Source organism: Pelophylax lessonae, assembly GCF_965119305.1.
Source record: "Pelophylax lessonae genome assembly, chromosome: 3".
NCBI classification, from domain to species: Eukaryota; Metazoa; Chordata; class Amphibia; order Anura; family Ranidae; genus Pelophylax; species Pelophylax lessonae.
The window spans coordinates 294,490,751-294,513,653 of NC_138770.1; the positions used below are offsets into that span (position 1 = coordinate 294,490,751).

The following is a 22,903-nucleotide window of genomic DNA, read 5'->3' on the forward strand; positions in this document are numbered from 1 at the left end:
CCAGATTAATTTGAGCGCTGAGGGCACTATCATGCATTTGTTTTATTATAAAGCCTACCTCCACCACTTTATATTTGCCCAGAATGATATTAAGGTCATTGAAGCTGACCGCAACTGAGTTTATAGCTGTCCAGGCTAAGCTTCCTCTGTGCTCATTTCTTGTAGTGATTGAGAAATACACACTTGTGTTTCCACAGGTTTCCACAGCTGTATAATTACAGGCTCCTTGGAAATGGTATGACTTGCCATCAAATGTTATATAGTGTGGATCACCATAGATATGGCAGATGGGGGTATCAGCAGGGAAACAAGCCTTAATTCCGTTTTGTACTTTGCACACTTCTTCAGGATCACAGATCTGAGCTGTACAGCTCACATGATTGTTTCCTTGACATGTACAGAGAATGTCACAGTCCCCTTTCCAGAATATCTCATTTTTCTGTAAAATAAAATGAGGAATTGCATAATCTATTCACAAAGCTTATAATAATCCAATCAACAGTACATCATATATGTTTTTTCTGTCTCATATCAGTGTAATAGGAGCATTATATGAGATGCTAGTAATCTGATCGAAGGTCTGTTTTTTAGGAATATGATTATAAAAGCTAAATTAGAAAAGAGAATAGAGGCAACATGGGCAGCGATTGAGGAACACATCAGATACTGAGGTGGCCTTGTGAGTTCCCAACAGAGATAGACTTTAGAATCTTGGATTGCACAGTGGGAAGAGGTATCATACATTGTAATTATAGGAAAATACACATTACAGAGGTTGTAACCCTAAAAAAAAAAAAAAAAAGATTCTGTTCCTTCAACGCAGGTTAAACGACATAGTGCTTGTGCGGTGTCATTTGCATGATGTAAAAAACCTGGTTGATCCTGTGTTTTCCTATGTCTTCTTAGGTAAACTGACCCCGATAATTATGGCTGCTGATCCACGATACCATGGTCAGTGTATGTGTCTCTGTCGCCCTGCTGCTCTCCCCTCTCCCCCTCCCTCCCTACCTGTCAGTTCCTGTGTGTGAGCTGAAAAAAATTATGCATCTGTAGAAATTCAAATGAGTTCCAATTACTTCAGTTTTTATACTGCTCTGGTTGTTGTAAATGGCCTCAACGGAGACGTTTTTTTATAATATTTGGTTATGGTTTGATTCAGGTGTGTAACACTGTTAATCTAGTGTTATGGGAGCATTTATTACTGAAAACAATTACCATTTAATGTGATGCAGTTGGGTTGACTTACTAAAGGCAACTAGGTTGTTTACTTTTAAACTTTTTGTGTGTTGCTCCTCCCACAGCCCTTCCCTTATACTCACCTGAGCCCCCTCTCAATCCAGTGATGTGCATGGAAGCCTAGGCTGTCCGGGTCTCTCTCTCCTCATCGGCTATGACACAGCAGCGGGAGCCATTTGCTCCCACTGTTGTCAATAATGAGGAGAGAGGGGGTGGGGCCAAGCCATGGCTCTATGTGTCAAATGGATGTATTGAGCAGAGCGAGCATGTACCAGTGCCCCCATGGCAAGCGGCCTGCTATTGGGGGCACTGGTTAATGGGAAGGAGCCAGGAGCTCTGGTGGGGGATCCCAGAAGAGGATCGGGGCTGCTCTGTGCAAAAACCACTGGACAGAGCAGGTAAGTATAACATGTTTGTTATTTAAAATAATGAACAAACCCTTAGAATCACTTTAATGAATTTGGTGACTATTCAGTTGGCAAACATTACCTAGTCATGTGCAAGCAAAACAAAAAAACAGTACTTTTGCTTGCATTCCTCTTTGATGTACAGGTGTCACAAGGACAGGAAGTAAGAGATAATCCCCCCCAAAGGGGTCAAAAACAAAAAAAAAGTACCCCTCCAACATTAAGAGCCAGGTAACACATGAATTGCACATTCAATTGTGATTTTTGTGCAATTCAGTGCGGTGTGATTTTTAACCCATTCATTTGAATGACAGATGTTCTACCATACCTGGAAGCCCTAGTATTTCTCTAAGCTCTGGTGACAGATCAGGGCAGGGCATCCCAGTCAGGTTTAGTGATTAAATTGAGATCAATTTGTGTGCTAAAATTCCTGGTGCTGAAATTGCCAGAGTAGAAACAGTCATGCTAATCTTACAGAAGACAAACAATAACATGGTACTCAACTGTCAGGATGCAAACTCAGACAGTTTAGTCTCTGTGTACTATTACTTTATTTGATTACTCAAAAAAGACTTATTGAATAATAACATGCTACTCAAGAAAACGAAGATATGTGCATGTCGATGCATATAAGATTGATGTGCTGTAAGAACAAATTAATTGAATCATGACAGACAATTTGCAAAAATTGTGAAATATGCATTTCTATTAAATAAACACATTGGCTTTCTGTCATGACTGGGGTAGATAAGTAGTATAAGTGCATGCTCATTGGCTGTCAGCATAGGAGAAATCAGTTGGAATGTCACAAATACAAAAAATAATGTTTTCATTTTCTAATTAACCACATATAAAAAACAAATTAAATGATAACCATTGATAAAATAACATGGCATTACTTACCTGATAGTATTTGCCATCATAAAAACATCCACATTCACTGACAGGAACACAAGTGTGCCCACTGAGCACAAAGCCATTATCACATTCACAAGCATCAGTACAAGGCTTATTGCAGTCACTAGGAGCACTCTGGTCCTGGCATGTTGCCGGGCAAGCACTAGTACAAGTATTGTAGTGACTGTTGGCAGGACACGGGATAGCTAAATAATAAGGACAGATAACAGTTAACTACATCCTATAATAGCTAAAAAAAATGTAAAAGAAAAGGCTTTTCTGATCACAGGTCATAACTAAAGTCATGCACACCATGGGACAATGGGACTGCTTGGAGCACTAGAAGAACCTAGTGCAGTCTGATGACACAATGATTTACACAAGTAGTAAATAGAATTGTCAAACACATTTGGATAAGTATATTGTGCATATTGTTTGGGAAAACTATTAGCAATACGATTGTATTATTCTGCTAGGATTCATAGAAGATGGATCACAGAAAAAGACCAAATAGTTTATTATATCTACACCCATCCCCTCTTATACATTTTAACATATTTAAACATTTTTGTCTTTGGATAGATCTGCTGTATGTTTTCCAAAGTAAGTGTAAGTGATCATACTGTTGATTGTATTATTAAGGAATCACTAATGAGACCTTAAAAAAAAGTTTAGACCATATTCCACTGCAAAGTACAGTCTTCAGTGACCTCACTGCTCTGTGGAATTCAGCCCCATTGTCAGCCCTTCACATCACACATGAGGAGCTGGGGTTGTGTGGTTCCATGATCACACAGAAAAAAAGTAAGAAAATGACATTTATATGGTGTTTTCTGTAAAATGTATTTTGCACAATGAATTCCAGAACAATATCATTTCTTTCTGTTTAATGTGTAAAGACATCAAAGATAATCGGGCGCCACTTGGGATTGCAATTCTAGGAAGAAATTGTGACAGCACTAACGTCTATAGCTGCTAGAGACAACTCCTGGGGGGAATACCTGTAAAACAACATCCATATTTTTCTATGAAGCACTTAGGGCAAGGCTGTATGTGTCAAGGGTTTGTTTTACGTTTGATTGAGCAATGTCTTGAATTACCAGGTCACACAAGGAATAAAAATGTATGTGTATAAACCAGTTTATTGGAACTGTATAAGTCACAAATTTAAACCAATGGAACGCAAACACAGTCGTGCCAGACATGACTTAATAAGACGCAGACACACAAAACACATTGCCATGGTGACTGGATCAACAACTGTGTTTGCGATCCATTGGTCCACCACCCACAAGTAACTTCCTGTTCTGCTTTTTTCATCTGGCGCGGCCCCCTGACGTCGTCTCTGGCTGCCCTACCCGGATGCGGTGTCCCTACGGAGCAAATACTGCAGGTTCTTCCATTCACCATTATCACCGCAGGGTGGTGGTCACCACAGCAGCCCAGGATCATCCTTCATGCCCCACAAGTGGGTCTAGGAAAAAGACATCTCTGCAGTGTATCCTGCTACAACCATTCTTTACATCTCCATATGTGGGCAAGTAGGCTGGTACAGCAACTGGATTTTCCATTTATATCTGGCTGTTGGTGGAATGGGAACCATTTAGTTATTAGTCATGTGTTCTTATTGTTTTTATGGTTTTCATTTGTGACCTATACAGGTCCAATAAACTGGTTTATACACATATGTACCTTGTGTGACCTGGTGATTGGAGACATTGCTCAATCAGAGGTTAAACAAATCCCTGACACATACAGCCTTGCCCTAAGCGCTTCATAGAGAAATATGGATGTTGTTTTTCTGTTTAATGTGTACCAATTTATAGTGTATGCTATTCTCCCATAAAATGAACATAGGAGATTACATCTCTTCTTTTAAACCAAGATGCACAAGATTATTTCCACGTTGAAGTACTTACAGACAAAACCATTACTTACGACAGAATGTGGAGTTTCTCCAGGCAAGGGTAACTCCTGCTCTTAGGCAGGTATCAGCATAAGCTTCCAGTGCATTACATAAACTGCTAGCACCAAGGGCACACAGGTCAAAAACACAGCTGTCAAAGAAGCGATCTGGGTTGATTACTGAGTGACAAGCCTTGAAAAGACCATCTTTACTGGTTAACAAACCACAGAACTGATTGTTTGAATAAAGTTCCTCTGTCTCTGGTACACATGGTGGTGGAGGTGTAGGAGTAATTGTGTTACATAATGGATCATCATCATCTTCTACCCTCCAGCTGTCCCCCAACTGATTTGAGTTCTGAGCTATCTGTCCATTGGGCATCAAAAAGTCATCCTGCTGAATGCCATTAAAGTTGCCACACATTCCACATGTTTGGTTGAAATAAGTAGTTGGGACCTTCACATCCACTGTATGGTCAGTGTCATAAGACACTGTGAGATGGAAATCCGTCTCCAGAATAACATAGCGACCACTTTGCTTCACTGTTAGAGATCCATTGACCAAGATGACTGGAAGATTTGTCCAGATACCATCCACCTGGTAATAATTAAAGCACATGTTACATTAAAAAGCAGCTAAATGCAATTTTTGAATTATGACTGGAATTTTAGAATGTTCCAAGAAACGTACCAGAACACGACTAGGCGTGGCTTTAACAATGGTTATTTTATGGTCATAAACATCCACCATAACTTTCTGTATTAATGAAACAGTAAAAATCCCATAACGGTGCTCGTTTTTTGCTTCAATGTTAAAATATGGCAGAGACGTAGCATTGGTACAAAGCTTTGAAAGAGTGTATGTGCATATTCCCATAAAATCATGAACTTCCTTATCAAAGGTGACATAATGAGGATCCCCCCAAGTTACACAGTTACCAAATGTATGATCAAAGCATCCAGGAACTCCATTTGTTATACCGCAGTATTTTTTAGCTGGACATGAAGCAGAGGTACAAACTAAACTGCCTCCAGCAGAGGGACATCTGCATTTTTTGGAGCAGGTATCATCAGTCCAGAACTCTGAGCCTTCAGGATAGTGCTTGTCGTTATCCCAGCATCCACATTGGTGGCTTGGTACACATCTCTTATCATACAGGACATAGCCAGGATCACAAACACAGGATTCTGTACAGAGGAGATGACAATTTTTTGGTGATTCTGGACTGACGCAAGTAGATGGACAGGCTGTTCCACAGATCTCATAATGACTGTTTTGTGGACACTTCAGCGCTGTTTAAAAATATAATAGTGAACAAGAAACGAATTAGAAGAACATTTCAAATTGGATTTGAACTTATATTACATTGTAATTAATGTACATGTACTGTAGAAAAAGTACTTAAAAACATGAGAGTAATTACCATTATAAGAGCTTTAATTTTCTCTCGTGAGTAGACTTACAGGAACACTGAGAATAAAGCTCATACTGTCTACACATGTGTTACTTATTTAATAATAAAATAATCAGCCGTGTAGTAATCAAATTATGTTTAAAAATAGAGGTGGACCAATCGTCCTGGGATCGGTTCAACAAAGCTTGGTGAACCTAAACATTTTTGGGGGGAAACCTGAACGTTGAGGCAAATCCTATGAAAGTGCTGGGTGAATCTTTTTTTTAATTCTGTCAATTTTTCTGGCTAGTAGGCAAACTGATGCTGTAAAAAAGGCATGGGAATCCGGGCACTACCATGGGGACAATGCAAAATTTTTTTTTTTTAAAAATACCATACAGCCTGGAAAGTGTTTTGGTGTCAATTACTAACAATATATAATATATATCATTGAGAAGAAAAGGAGTGCAGATGCAGAAATCAAACTCTTCAAGCAAAATCAAAGCAACCTTAGTCCTGTTCCAGAGAAAAGAGTTTATTGGATCCCAGCAACAAATGACACATCCAACAGGGTATATACAAAATAATACAATAATCAGAAGCCCTAATATCCCCTCCAGAATACCCTGTTCTTCTTTTCATATTTTATCAAGGATATGGACTCTCCTCACATCCAGCATATATTTTATGTTTGATCTTTATATACAGTATGTACCTGTGTGTCTTTCAGGCAAGGGCATGTAAATACTTTATATCTTAGACCATTCTTTCCATCATGCTCTTTCTTAGAAAATAAATATTTTCCTAATAAACCATTTTTTTTACTTATTTCTTAGATGTAGAGAATGTTGATTGGTTGACCAAACATTTTTCATCTTGTTGATCCTCTGAGCTATTTGTTAGACAATATACAGGTTTTACTTTCGAAATGCCTAAAGGCGGCTAGACATTAATTGAAGTTCAACCTGTTCAGCACATACCTGCCAAATTTCGATCCATGTATGGGCAGGCTGATTGTACATGAGTCAATCTAATGATCACCTTCTGTATAACCAATCTGTTGGAAAATGTACACATGATCAGCACCACTGGCTATGTCGCAGTGCTGATCTTTGTATTCTGATGATGGGGAAGTCCCCCTGCTGTCATAATACAATGCTTGGCTGGGAGTAATTCCTCTATCCACATTGAGTGTGTGGAGTGTGTGGATGGGGGAAAAGGGCCATTTGTTTTTCAACCCACTGGTTCAGTGATAAAAAATACTAATTTATGGGCCGTTTGAATTGCAATTATTGATAATAACAATTAAGCCAAGCTATAAAAAAAAATTATAATAATAATAATAAAAAAAATTACTTATCTGACCAATTAACATAGAGCTTAGGTGTTTTTACAGGACAGTTTGTACTTTACTTTTGAATAGAATTAACAGAGAAAGAGCCTGTCAAATCTATTGTCAGTTTTGAGGAATTTCCTTTTAATATGTGCATGCAAGTCCAGCAATTATCAATTTTCTATGTGTCTGTACATTCAAATATATACGATATATGTTATTTCCTCTATAGAAAGGGCTGCAGTGTGCAGGTACCGTGTAGCAGCAAACTGCGCATGCGTGGCCCATGACGCTGCGGAGCTGCGACATCAGCTGGGCCCAGTGGCCATTCTAAATCTAGCAATGGAGGAGATACTTACCTGAAAGGAGAAGCAGTATCTTCGCGGCATTTAGTAAAGGTAAACTATGAGGGATGTTTTGGGTATAATCTACTTTACCTCACATACCTATTCCTCACCTATTGGCTTTACCTACTTCTCTTATACCTTTTGCAGACTATACAGTGTCTGGATTATCTAACTCCAATTCACGTAGGACTACTCACTGAGTACTGACACTAATGTCTAATGAAGTAGGACTAAAACATGAAAATGATGATCCTCCATGATGATAAGCCTCCATATATTTACTAATGGTAGTTATACAATATATCTTCCAGGTTACACTATTATTCACAGCACTACAGCCATAGAGCAATCCATCTTTACCTTAAGCGCTAGCAGTCAGAAAATGGGAACAAGATAAATGGTTAGACACCTTTTTTGGGGGTAACAGTATATAAGCAGTATGGCCTTGGGCCAAATACATTGTTTCTATTATTTCCAGTTATTTACTATATAATATACATTACTCTGTTGTTATTCTTAGATATACCCCCCTCTACTTGATCATAGGACGAGTTCAGCTACCCCCACTCAATTTGATGCGATCTTATGCGTTACTAGTTTTGAGTAAGTGACGATAGGTAATCCTACAATCTATCAAGGAGCGTATTTTGAGAACTTGATGTTGACTATTGTATGTTATATTTTGAAGCTTAAATGTGTCTTGTTTTGTCTATTTCCAGAGGATATTTGATTGGCCCAACTGACATGTTCCTGAAGAAGCACAAGGGCACAAAACATGTAGAATCCATTGTCAAATATTGGGGCATCCTTCAGGTTTGAAAGGTGACCTCTGCTTGCATCGACTTTAAGGGTGAATCCCAGGGCTGTTCTATTTTGGAGAAGGTTTGGTTTATTGTCAAAAAAACGCTTTTGTATGTATATTGTATTGTTGTCCTTGGGGCATTTTAACTGAAATTATTAAAATGTATATTTTTATACAAAAGCTTATTGTTGATTGTAAACTATGTTGTGCCATTAAAGTTCATCCTGTTACTTCAAAATATTCAACTGATAATTAGAACTAGGCACTGATTTCAATTGTGGTGTCCATATTTGCCTTCTTATGGTGACACTTAGTCTAACATGAACTATAAGTGACGGTGACGCAAAACTTGGGGAGCACTGAGAGGGGACCCAAGACTACAACATATCCATACATTATAAAAGTGGGGTATAACCTGAACACTACACTGACTGCACTAAACTAACTCAACACACTATCCACTAACTACCTGCCTAACCTCTATTGTCACGCACTATACATGGCTGCCATGTAAGCAGCAGCCTTATATAGTGTGGGGTGTGGACTTTGCCCCTGAGCCATGATTGGCTAAAGGCACCCTGCCTTTGGCCAATCATGGCTCTGACAGGACATTGTGCTGTGATTGGCCAAAGCATACAGGTCAGGTGCAAGCTTTGGCAAATCATCAGTAATTTATGAAACTTCCCTGATGAAACTGCATTGATGAGACTGCATTGATGAGACTGCATTGATGAGACTGACTACACTGGTGAGATTGCACTAAAGAGATTGCGCTGATGAGGCTGCACTGATGAGGCTACACTAATGAGACTGACTTCATTGATGAGACTACACTGATGAGACTGCACCAATGAGACTGACTGCACTGATGGATCTGACGGCACTGACAGACTGTGCTGATGAGGGTGCACTGATGAGTCTAAACTGATGAGACTGCACTAATGAGACTGCACTGATAAGACTGACTTCACTGATGATACTTCACTAATTAGGCATCACTGTTGAGACTGCACTGATAAGGCTGACTTCACTGATGAAACTTCCATGTTTAAACTGCACTGATGAGACTGCATTGGTGAGACTGACTGCACTGATTCAACTTCACTGATGAGACTGACTTTACTGATAAAATTTCAATGAAGATACTGACTTCACTAATGAGACTGCACTGATGAGACTTCACTGATGAGACTGACTTCACTGATGAGACCACACTGATAATACTGCGCTGATTAGACTGACTTCCCTGATGAGACTGACTTCACTGATAAGACTTCACTGATGAGACTGCACAGATGAGACTGCACTGATTAGACTGACTGCACTGATGAGACTTCACTGATGAGACTGCACTGATGAGACTCCACTGATGAGACTGCACTGATAAGACTGCACTGATGAGATTGTACTGATGAGACTTCAATGATGAGACTGCACTGAGGAGACTAACTGCACTGATGAGACTTCACTGATGAGACTTCACTGATGAGACTGCACTGATGAGACTGACTACACTGGTGAGACTGCACTATAGAGATTGCGCTGATGAGGCTCCACTGATGAGGTTACACTAATGAGACTGAACTGATGAGACTTCACTGATGAGACTGACTGCCCTGATGGAACTAACTGCACTGATAGACTGTGCTTATGAGGCTGCACTAATGAGGCTGCACTGATGAGACTGCACTGATGAGACTGACTGCACTGATGAGACTTCACTGATGAGACTGCACTGATAAGACTGCACTGATGAGACGGACTGCACTGATGAGACTTCACTGATGAGACTGCACTGATGAGACTGCACTGATGAGACTGACTGCACTGATGAGACTTCCCTCATGAGACTGCATTGATGAGACTGCATTGATGAGACTGACTACACTGGTGAGATTACACTAAAGAGATTGCGCTGATGAGGCTGCACTTATGAGGCTACACTAATGAGACTACACTGATGAGACTGCACTAATGAGACTGCACCAATGAAACTGACTGCACTGATGGAACTGACGTCACTGATAGACTGTGCTGATGAGACTGCACTGATGAGGCTGAACTGATGAGACTGCAATGATGAGACTGCCCTGATGAGACTGACTTCACTGATGATACTTCACTAATTAAGCTGCGCTGATGAGACTGACTCCACTGATGAGACTGACTTCACTGATGAGACTTCCATGATTAAACTGCACTGATGAGACTGTATTGGTGAGACTGACTGCACTGATTCAACTTCACTGATGTGACTGACTTTACTGATAAAACTTTAATGAAGATACTGACTTCACTAATGAGACTGCACTGATGAGACTTCACTGATGACACTGCACTGATGAGACTGACTGCACTGATAAGACTGACTACACTGATGAGACTAAACCTATGAGACTGCACTGATGAGACTGCACTGATGAGATTGCACTAATGCAACTGACTGCACTGATGCAACGTCACTGATGAGACTTCACTGATTAGACTAACTTCACTGATGAGAATTCACTGATGAGACTGACTACACTGATGAGACTGACTACACTGATGGGACTTAACCTATGAGAATGCACTGATGAGGCTGCACTCATGAGGTTGCACTCATGAGGTTGCACTGATGAGGCTGCACTGATTAAACTGCACTAATCAGACTGCACTGAGGAGGCTGTACTAAAGAGACTGACTGTACTGATGCAGCTGCACTGATGAGTAGTGCTGGGCGAATGATTCAGCCCAAGCATTAGTTTGGGCCAAACATTGGCTTTTGGCCCATTCAGTGAACATCTGAATTGTCGAGGCGTTAGACCATTTGTTCAGCCCACCAAACGCCCCACAATGCACTATGCCTTTGCCCTGATTCACTGAAGCAATGAAAGCTTTGCCCAATAAGGGCACATAGCTCTGTCAGAGCCATGATTGGACACTGTCATGATGACTCTATCCAATTATGGCGCATTGCTCTTAATCCCACCCCACACTATAAAAATATTCTTCCCATAGCGGCCATTTGCTGTGTAATGTTTGCATGGAGAGAGATAGAACAGTGTTCACTATTCAGTGCTACTAGTGATTTAGCGTGCTATAGTGGGCTATTGTGAATCTATTGTTAGTGTACAGTATTGGTTTAGTGTGAATTCAGTGATAATGATGTCTGAGTGTGGTTCGACTGTTCATTTTTACTTTAGTGTCATTTTGTTTTGTCAAGACAGGTTTCCTGCAGCGTATTTTAATGCGTTACTTCACTTTTAACGCAGTATATTGCAGTGGATTATTGCATGTTTATCACAGTATATTTCAGTGCGTTGGTGCATGTTTACCGCAGTATATTGCAGTGCGTTAGTCCACGTGTATCGCAGTATATTTCAGTGCGTTAATGCATGTTTACTGCAGTATATTGCAGTGCATTGGTGCATGTTTGACGCAGCATATTGCAGTGCATTAGTGTACCTTAAACATAGTATATTTCAGTGCGTTGGTGCGCGTTTAGCACGGTATATTTCAATATGTTTCAGTGCAGTAAATATCAATTGTGTTTGGGTACAGCGCAATTGTCAGTTAAAACACTGCAGTGCTGAATCCCAAAAAAATGGCCTGGTTATTAAGGGGGTAAAACCTTCCGGGGCTGAAGTGGTTAAATCACACCCATTTTTACCATGGCCCACTCAGCGCGCCACAATTTTTGAAGCCTTGACCTTGCCCACAAAAAACATGCCCGGCCCCTGATTTATAAACTGCTCCGCCTACGCTGGCTTTCTGCAAAAAAGTGTCCCTAAAATTTTTTTGGGGAAATTGTGTGCAAAACTGTGCATACTGAGTGATGTGAAGTGCAGTTTGTTAAAATGAGGCTTGGCTGTTCTTACTAAAAAACCTTACAGAAGTTATCTGGTGTTAAGGGTCAATTAAAGGAACAAAGATGGGTTTAACCACTTAAGCCCCGGAAGATTTTACCCCCTTCCTGACCAGGGCCTATTTTGCGATTCGGCACTGCGTGACTTTAACAGACAATTGCGCGGTCGTGCGACGCTGTACCTAAACAAATTTGACGTCCTTTTTTTCCCCACAAATAGAGCTTTCTTTTGGTGGTATTTGATCACCTGTGCAATTTTTTGATCACCTGTGCAATTTTTGATCATGCGCTATAAACAAAAAAATAGCGTCAATTTTGCAAAAATAACAATATTTTTCACATTTTTTTATATGAAATTCCCCCAAAAAAATGTAAAAATCAAATTTTTTTAACATTTTAGGCCAATTTGTTTTATGCTACATATGTTTGGTAAAAAAAATCGCAAAAAGCGTATTTTGATTGGTTTGCACAAAAGTTATTGCGTTTGCTAACTAAGGGAAAGATTTTTGTCATTTTTGTTGTTTTTTTTTTAACGAATAATGGCGGCGATCTGCGATTTTTTGGGCAGGACTGCAACATTGTGGCGGACAGATCGGAGCCTTGACTGACATTTTTGACACTTTTGGGGGTACCAGTGACATTACTACAGTAATCAGTGCTATACATATGCACTGTTACTGTAAAAATGACACTGGCAGTGAAGGGGTTAACTTTTTTTGAGAGGGAGGGGTTAAGTGTGTCCCTAGGGGCGTGATTCTAACTGTGATTGGATGTGGCTACTGGTGTAAGAACAGAGATCAACGGTCCTACATAGCAGAACCGTATGATCTCCATTCTCCACAGGGAAGAATGACAGGCGGCTTTGTTTACATTAGCCGCCTGCATTTCTCCCGGTGTAATGGACAATCGCGAGTCGGTCCATGACTGAGCGGGAGCGCGCCTCCGGTGGCGCGCGCTCGCTCCCTAGAGCCTCACAGGCTAGCGACGTAGTCCTATGTCGCTTTGCCTGTGAGGGGCTGACCGCCGCAGTAAATAGTCGTGAGGCGGTCGGCAAGTGGTTAATAAAAAAAGTAATACACTCAGGTTATGAATATCATTATCTCTAAAGGAAAATAAATAAAAAATGAGTAGAGATGGGTCAAACACCCCCTGTTTGGCTCGCACCAGAACTCCCAAACAGGGGAATAGTTCAGCCCCAAGCCGTTAACTTGATTGAAGTCTACGGGAGCAAAACATGAAAAATCAAAAGTCCCAATTTTGAAGGCTTATATGCACGTTATTGGTCATAAAAAGGGTATGGGGGCCTGGGTACTGCTCGGGAAGACATGAATCAATGCAAAACTATTTTCTTTTTTTTTTTTAAGCAATTGTTTTTAAAGGAGTAGTGATTTTAATGATGCCTAAAATGAAACAATAAAGATGAAAAATTCCTTTACACTCGAAGTTGGAAGCCTTGGACAATGAAATTTTAAACAAGTTTGACACCCTGTGGAGACCATGGATCACCCACAGACTTCCACCAGACTTTAATGAATTAACATTACTCTCCTGGTAATTAATTACATCCACGCAGACATATCCCACATGTCTTACTGGGGGTTGCTCTATCCTCGGGACCCTACTCCACTTTTCTCTATTCCCCTCTCTCTTTCTGACTGATATTCTCTCCCTTTCCCTCCTCTCCTCAACATTCAAATTAATTCTATCACTGCTACAATGGCCTCCCCTACACATTGTCAGGTAGTATGCATTTGTTAGGCATCTTGATTTCATATTTAAGTAATGTGCTATCTGTGCAATTTTATTGACCACTTTAACCATCAGATGCTCTCCTTGCTTATTGTACAGGGAATCACAATTTTTATAGATAAATGATGAAGGATCTCGTTGTTTGCCTTTCTCCTAGTCACAGCTAGATCCCATTAGTAGTGTTGAGCGAACACGGACTGTATTATTCGTGTTCGTACCGAATAATTGGATTTTTTGTACCCGAACACGGACACGGACACTTTACTGTATGTTCGGGTAAAAATCCGTGTTCGGTCGTTTTATTTCCGGGTTTTGCATGCTTTGGCGCTCTTTTCATGGCGGGCTTTCAACAGCCAATCAACAATCGTTTAACTGGTGTGCCTTAAGCCATCCCAGCCATGCCTGCAAATGTCTCAGTAGCTGTGATTGGCCGTCTGAAGCATGTGACCAAGTCTTTATAAGTTCGAGGCAGCCGCAGCGGCGTCATTATGCTGCTTAGATTCAGGGACAGAGCACACATCAACGTGCTGGCTGCTGATTAGGGAAAGATAGGCAGGAAAAAACCATTTGTGTCCGGATAGAATTGAGGGACAGGTCGGAGTGTTTAGGCAGGGCGAGTTGTAGGCATTTTAGGGATAGAGTCTGCTGAATTATAGGGTCAGTGTCTTCTACAAACTACAATCGATATTGCTGTGTGGGGGGTGGGGTGAATCTGCACTCAATCCTGATCTACGATCTCTTCTCAATCCTGTTAGGGACAGAGTCTGCTGAATTTTAGGGAAACTGTGTTCTACAAACTACAATCGATATTGCTGTGTGGTGTGGGATTGGAGATAGGCAGGTGTCAGTGATCCACATCCATTTTTCTGTGTGTGAGCTGCAGTGAACACAATCTTTTTGGGCTGCAGTGAACACAATCTTTTTGGGCTGCAGTGAACACAATCTTTTTGGGCTGCAGTGAACACAATCTTTTTGGGCTGCAGTGAACACAATCTTTTTGGGCTGCAGTGAACACAATCTTTTTGGGGTGCAGTGAACAAAATCTTTTTGGGGTGCAGTGAACACAATCCTTTTTGGTGTGCAGTGAACACAATCTTTGTGGGGTGCAGTGAACAAAATCCTTTGTGGGGTGCAGTGAACACAATCTTTTTGGGGTGCAGTGAACAAAATCCTTTTTGGGGTGCAGTGAACAACATCCTTTTTGGGGTGCAGTGAACACAATCTTTTTGGGGTGCAGTGAACAAAATCCTTTGTGGGGTGCAGTGAACACAATCTTTTTGGGGTGGAGTGAACAACATCCTTTTTGGGGTGCAGTGAACAAAATCCTTTTTGGGGTGCAGTGAACAAAATCATTTTTGGGGTGCAGTGAACACAATCTTTTTGGGGTGCAGTGAACACAATCTTTGTGGGGTGCAGTGAACACAATCTTTTTGGGGTGGAGTGAACAACATCCTTTTTGGGGTGCAGTGAACAACATCCTTTTTGGGGTGCAGTGAACACAATCTTTTTGGGGTGCAGTGAACACAATCTTTGTGGGGTACAGTGAACAGAATCTTTGTGGGGTGCAGTGAACACAATCTTTGGGGGGTACAGTGAACACAATCTTTGTGAGGTGCAGTGAACACAATCTTTGTGGGGTGCAGTGAACACAATCATTGTGGGGTGCAGTGAACTCAATCTTTGTGGGGTACAGTGAACACAATCTCATACTTCTGAAGGTTTGAGGGTGCTGCCTGTTCCATACTCCCCCTACTCCTCATCTAGCCTTTTAGGGGTACAAACAATAGTAATTGGGGCCTAGTGTGGTTGTGTACGTGTGATATACATACACTTTTTTGGGATCATATTTTCTATTCCGCTATTTAATCAAAAACCTTTGGGGATCAGTTAAATTGGGGGATAGTCTGTGTTGGTACGTGTGAGAGAGATCCACCTTTCCAAGTTGTTGGGGTTCATCTCATACTTCTGAAGGTTTGAGGGTGCTGCCTGTTCCATACTCCCCCTACTCCTAGCCTTTTAGGGGTACAAACAATAGTAATTGGGGCCTAGTGTGGTTGTGTACGTGTGATATACATACACTTTTTTGGGATCATATTTTCTATTCCGCTATTTAATCAAAAACCTTTGGGGATCAGTTAAATTGGGGGATAGTCTGTGTTGGTACGTGTGAGAGAGATCCACCTTTCCAAGTTGTTGGGGTTCATCTCATACTTCTGAAGGTTTGAGGGTGCTGCCTGTTCCATACTCCCCCTACTCCTAGCCTTTTAGGGGTACAAACAATAGTAATTGGGGCCCAGTGTGGTTGTGTACGTGTGATATACATACACTTTTTTGGGATCATATTTTCTATTCCGCTATTTAATCAAAAACCTTTGGGGATCAGTTAAATTGGGGGATAGTCTGTGTCGGTACGTGTGAGAGAGATCCACCTTTCCAAGTTGTTGGGGTTCATCTCATACTTCTGAAGGTTTGAGGGTGCTGCCTGTTCCATACCCCCCCTACTCCTCATCTAGCCTTTTAGGGGTACAAACAATAGTAATTGGGGCCTAGTGTGGTTGTGTACGTGCGAGATACATACACTTTTTTTGATCATATTTCCTATTCCGCTATTCAATAAAAACCTTTGAGGATCAATTGAATTGCGGGATAGTCTGTGTCGGTACGTGTGAGAGAGATCCACCTTTCCAAGTTGTTGGGGTTCATCTCATACTTCTGAAGGTTTGAGGGTGCTGCCTGTTCCATACTCCCCCTACTCCTCATCTAGCCTTTTAGGGGTACAAACAATAGTAATTGGGGCCTAGTGTGGTTGTGTACGTGTGATATACATACACTTTTTTTGGATCATATTTTCTATTCCGCTATTTAATCAAAAACCTTTGGGGATCAGTTAAATTGGGGGATAGTCTGTGTTGGTACGTGTGAGAGAGATCCACCTTTCCAAGTTGTTGGGGTTCATCTCATACTTCTGAAGGTTTGAGGGTGCTGCCTGTTCCATACTCCCCCTACTCCTCATCTAGCCTTTTAGGGGTACAAACAATAGTAATTGGGGCCCAGTGTGGTTGTGTACGTGTGATATACATACACTTTTTTGGGATCATATTTTCTATTCCGCTATTTAATCAAAAACCTTTGGGGATCAGTTAAATTGGGGGATAGTCTGTGTCGGTACGTGTGAGAGAGATCCACCTTTCCAAGTTGTTGGGGTTCATCTCATACTTCTGAAGGTTTGAGGGTGCTGCCTGTTCCATACCCCCCCTACTCCTCATCTAGCCTTTTAGGGGTACAAACAATAGTAATTGGGGCCTAGTGTGGTTGTGTACGTGTGATATACATACACTTTTTTTGGATCATATTTTCTATTCCGCTATTTAATCAAAAACCTTTGGGGATCAGTTAAATTGGGGGATAGTCTGTGTCGGTACGTGTGAGAGAGATCCACCTTTCCAAGTTGTTGGGGTTCATCTCATACTTCTGAAGGTTTGAGGGTGCTGCCTGTTCCATACCCCCCCTACTCCTCATCTAGCCTTTTAGGGGTACAAACAATAGTAATTGGGGCCTAGTGTGGTTGTGTACGTGTGATATACATACACTTTTTTTGGATCATATTTTCTATTCCGCTATTTAATCAAAAACCTTTGGGGATCAGTTAAATTGGGGGATAGTCTGTGTCGGTACGTGTGAGAGAGATCCACCTTTCCAAGTTGTTGGGGTTCATCTCATACTTCTGAAGGTTTGAGGGTGCTGCCTGTTCCATACCCCCCCTACTCCTCATCTAGCCTTTTAGGGGTACAAACAATAGTAATTGGGGCCTAGTGTGGTTGTGTACGTGCGAGATACATACACTTTTTTTGATCATATTTCCTATTCCGCTATTCAATAAAAACCTTTGAGGATCAATTGAATTGCGGGATAGTCTGTGTCGGTACGTGTGAGAGAGATCCACCTTTCCAAGTTGTTGGGGTTCATCTCATACTTCTGAAGGTTTGAGGGTGCTGCCTGTTCCATACTCCCCCTACTCCTCATCTAGCCTTTTAGGGGTACAAACAATAGTAATTGGGGCCTAGTGTGGTTGTGTACGTGTGATATACATACACTTTTTTTGGATCATATTTTCTATTCCGCTATTTAATCAAAAACCTTTGGGGATCAGTTAAATTGGGGGATAGTCTGTGTTGGTACGTGTGAGAGAGATCCACCTTTCCAAGTTGTTGGGGTTCATCTCATACTTCTGAAGGTTTGAGGGTGCTGCCTGTTCCATACTCCCCCTACTCCTCATCTAGCCTTTTAGGGGTACAAACAATAGTAATTGGGGCCCAGTGTGGTTGTGTACGTGTGATATACATACACTTTTTTGGGATCATATTTTCTATTCCGCTATTTAATCAAAAACCTTTGGGGATCAGTTAAATTGGGGGATAGTCTGTGTCGGTACGTGTGAGAGAGATCCACCTTTCCAAGTTGTTGGGGTTCATCTCATACTTCTGAAGGTTTGAGGGTGCTGCCTGTTCCATACCCCCCCTACTCCTCATCTAGCCTTTTAGGGGTACAAACAATAGTAATTGGGGCCTAGTGTGGTTGTGTACGTGCGAGATACATACACTTTTTTTGATCATATTTCCTATTCCGCTATTCAATAAAAACCTTTGAGGATCAATTGAATTGCGGGATAGTCTGTGTCGGTACGTGTGAGAGAGATCCACCTTTCCAAGTTGTTGGGGTTCATCTCATACTTCTGAAGGTTTGAGGGTGCTGCCTGTTCCATACTCCCCCTACTCCTCATCTAGCCTTTTAGGGGTACAAACAATAGTAATTGGGGCCCAGTGTGGTTGTGTACGTGTGATATACATACACTTTTTTTGGATCATATTTTCTATTCCGCTATTTAATCAAAAACCTTTGGGGATCAGTTAAATTGGGGGATAGTCTGTGTCGGTACGTGTGAGAGAGATCCACCTTTCCAAGTTGTTGGGGTTCATCTCATACTTCTGAAGGTTTGAGGGTGCTGCCTGTTCCATACCCCCCCTACTCCTCATCTAGCCTTTTAGGGGTACAAACAATAGTAATTGGGGCCTAGTGTGGTTGTGTACGTGTGATATACATACACTTTTTTGGGATCATATTTTCTATTCCGCTATTTAATCAAAAACCTTTGGGGATCAGTTAAATTGGGGGATAGTCTGTGTTGGTACGTGTGAGAGAGATCCACCTTTCCAAGTTGTTGGGGTTCATCTCATACTTCTGAAGGTTTGAGGGTGCTGCCTGTTCCATACTCCCCCTACTCCTAGCCTTTTAGGGGTACAAACAATAGTAATTGGGGCCCAGTGTGGTTGTGTACGTGTGATATACATACACTTTTTTGGGATCATATTTTCTATTCCGCTATTTAATCAAAAACCTTTGGGGATCAGTTAAATTGGGGGATAGTCTGTGTCGGTACGTGTGAGAGAGATCCACCTTTCCAAGTTGTTGGGGTTCATCTCATACTTCTGAAGGTTTGAGGGTGCTGCCTGTTCCATACTCCCCCTACTCCTCATCTAGCCTTTTAGGGGTACAAACAATAGTAATTGGGGCCTAGTGTGGTTGTGTACGTGTGATATACATACACTTTTTTTGGATCATATTTTCTATTCCGCTATTTAATCAAAAACCTTTGGGGATCAGTTAAATTGGGGGATAGTCTGTGTTGGTACGTGTGAGAGAGATCCACCTTTCCAAGTTGTTGGGGTTCATCTCATACTTCTGAAGGTTTGAGGGTGCTGCCTGTTCCATACTCCCCCTACTCCTCATCTAGCCTTTTAGGGGTACAAACAATAGTAATTGGGGCCCAGTGTGGTTGTGTACGTGTGATATACATACACTTTTTTGGGATCATATTTTCTATTCCGCTATTTAATCAAAAACCTTTGGGGATCAGTTAAATTGGGGGATAGTCTGTGTCGGTACGTGTGAGAGAGATCCACCTTTCCAAGTTGTTGGGGTTCATCTCATACTTCTGAAGGTTTGAGGGTGCTGCCTGTTCCATACCCCCCCTACTCCTCATCTAGCCTTTTAGGGGTACAAACAATAGTAATTGGGGCCTAGTGTGGTTGTGTACGTGCGAGATACATACACTTTTTTTGATCATATTTCCTATTCCGCTATTCAATAAAAACCTTTGAGGATCAATTGAATTGCGGGATAGTCTGTGTCGGTACGTGTGAGAGAGATCCACCTTTCCAAGTTGTTGGGGTTCATCTCATACTTCTGAAGGTTTGAGGGTGCTGCCTGTTCCATACTCCCCCTACTCCTCATCTAGCCTTTTAGGGGTACAAACAATAGTAATTGGGGCCTAGTGTGGTTGTGTACGTGTGATATACATACACTTTTTTTGGATCATATTTTCTATTCCGCTATTTAATCAAAAACCTTTGGGGATCAGTTAAATTGGGGGATAGTCTGTGTTGGTACGTGTGAGAGAGATCCACCTTTCCAAGTTGTTGGGGTTCATCTCATACTTCTGAAGGTTTGAGGGTGCTGCCTGTTCCATACTCCCCCTACTCCTCATCTAGCCTTTTAGGGGTACAAACAATAGTAATTGGGGCCCAGTGTGGTTGTGTACGTGTGATATACATACACTTTTTTGGGATCATATTTTCTATTCCGCTATTTAATCAAAAACCTTTGGGGATCAGTTAAATTGGGGGATAGTCTGTGTCGGTACGTGTGAGAGAGATCCACCTTTCCAAGTTGTTGGGGTTCATCTCATACTTCTGAAGGTTTGAGGGTGCTGCCTGTTCCATACCCCCCCTACTCCTCATCTAGCCTTTTAGGGGTACAAACAATAGTAATTGGGGCCTAGTGTGGTTGTGTACGTGCGAGATACATACACTTTTTTTGATCATATTTCCTATTCCGCTATTCAATAAAAACCTTTGAGGATCAATTGAATTGCGGGATAGTCTGTGTCGGTACGTGTGAGAGAGATCCACCTTTCCAAGTTGTTGGGGTTCATCTCATACTTCTGAAGGTTTGAGGGTGCTGCCTGTTCCATACTCCCCCTACTCCTCATCTAGCCTTTTAGGGGTACAAACAATAGTAATTGGGGCCCAGTGTGGTTGTGTACGTGTGATATACATACACTTTTTTTGGATCATATTTTCTATTCCGCTATTTAATCAAAAACCTTTGGGGATCAGTTAAATTGGGGGATAGTCTGTGTCGGTACGTGTGAGAGAGATCCACCTTTCCAAGTTGTTGGGGTTCATCTCATACTTCTGAAGGTTTGAGGGTGCTGCCTGTTCCATACCCCCCCTACTCCTCATCTAGCCTTTTAGGGGTACAAACAATAGTAATTGGGGCCTAGTGTGGTTGTGTACGTGTGATATACATACACTTTTTTGGGATCATATTTTCTATTCCGCTATTTAATCAAAAACCTTTGGGGATCAGTTAAATTGGGGGATAGTCTGTGTTGGTACGTGTGAGAGAGATCCACCTTTCCAAGTTGTTGGGGTTCATCTCATACTTCTGAAGGTTTGAGGGTGCTGCCTGTTCCATACTCCCCCTACTCCTAGCCTTTTAGGGGTACAAACAATAGTAATTGGGGCCCAGTGTGGTTGTGTACGTGTGATATACATACACTTTTTTGGGATCATATTTTCTATTCCGCTATTTAATCAAAAACCTTTGGGGATCAGTTAAATTGGGGGATAGTCTGTGTCGGTACGTGTGAGAGAGATCCACCTTTCCAAGTTGTTGGGGTTCATCTCATACTTCTGAAGGTTTGAGGGTGCTGCCTGTTCCATACTCCCCCTACTCCTCATCTAGCCTTTTAGGGGTACAAACAATAGTAATTGGGGCCTAGTGTGGTTGTGTACGTGTGATATACATACACTTTTTTTGGATCATATTTTCTATTCCGCTATTTAATCAAAAACCTTTGGGGATCAGTTAAATTGGGGGATAGTCTGTGTTGGTACGTGTGAGAGAGATCCACCTTTCCAAGTTGTTGGGGTTCATCTCATACTTCTGAAGGTTTGAGGGTGCTGCCTGTTCCATACTCCCCCTACTCCTCATCTAGCCTTTTAGGGGTACAAACAATAGTAATTGGGGCCCAGTGTGGTTGTGTACGTGTGATATACATACACTTTTTTGGGATCATATTTTCTATTCCGCTATTTAATTTAACTGGGCCTCCATGCGAGACCTGTGTGCCTTGTTGCGCTGTTTTGAGTACTCCACCAACATGGCCAGTGGCAATGACGCCGTTCTCAGCTTAACTATCCCACTTCTATGCCTCCTTGAAAAAACAATTCGGGCGATGATGGAAGAGGATGTGGCACAGGATGAGGAGGAGGAGGAGGATGAAGAGGTAACATTTCCAAGGCTTTCAGGGCAGTCATTCGCAAGGGGCTCCGAGGGTGGGTTCCTGCACACGCAAACGCCAGGGACGCAATTGTCCAGCAGGGGCACAGTTCTGGAGGATGAGGAGGATGAGGAGGAGGAGGAGCTGGAGGAGGAGATGGAACCATGTTCACAGCAGGGTGGCACCCAGGCCAGCTCATGGCCATCACTGGTGCGTGGCTGGGGGGATACAGAGGACACGGACGATACACCTCCCACAGAGGACAGCCTTTCGTTGCCTCTGGGCAGCCTGGCACACATGAGCGATTACATGCTGCAGTGTCTCCACAACGACCGCCGAGTTGCCCACATTCTAACTTGTGCTGATTACTGGGTGGCCACGCTGCTGGATCCCCGTTACAAGGACAACGTACCGTCCTTAATTCACTCACTGGAGCGCGATCGCAAGATGCGCGAGTACAAGCGCACGCTGGTAGACGCCATGCTGCTGGCATTCCCATCTGACAGCGGGGCCACAGTGGAAGCACAAGGCAGAGGAGGAGGAGGAGGAGGTCGCCAACGCAACCAGGGCACCGCCAGCACCTCAGAAGGCAGGGTTAGCATGGCCGAAATGTGGAAAAGCTTTGTCAGCACGCCACAACAA

At 42.0% G+C, this 22,903-nt stretch overlaps 1 protein-coding gene across 1 annotated transcript in view; it reads right to left on the minus strand.

Annotated features, from left to right (window-relative positions):
- The window catches only part of LOC309550492 (IgGFc-binding protein-like), a gene marked incomplete at both ends in the record, with an annotated part of 138,007 nt that overhangs the window by 8,821 nt on the left and 106,283 nt on the right, over positions 1-22,903 (minus strand). Inside the window, 4 exons of the mRNA XM_082250861.1 lie at positions 59-439; positions 2,547-2,746; positions 4,479-5,043; positions 5,137-5,738. Of these exons, the coding sequence (XP_082106987.1) occupies positions 59-439; positions 2,547-2,746; positions 4,479-5,043; positions 5,137-5,738 (1,748 nt within the window). The remainder of the gene's footprint in view (positions 1-58; positions 440-2,546; positions 2,747-4,478; positions 5,044-5,136; positions 5,739-22,903) is intronic.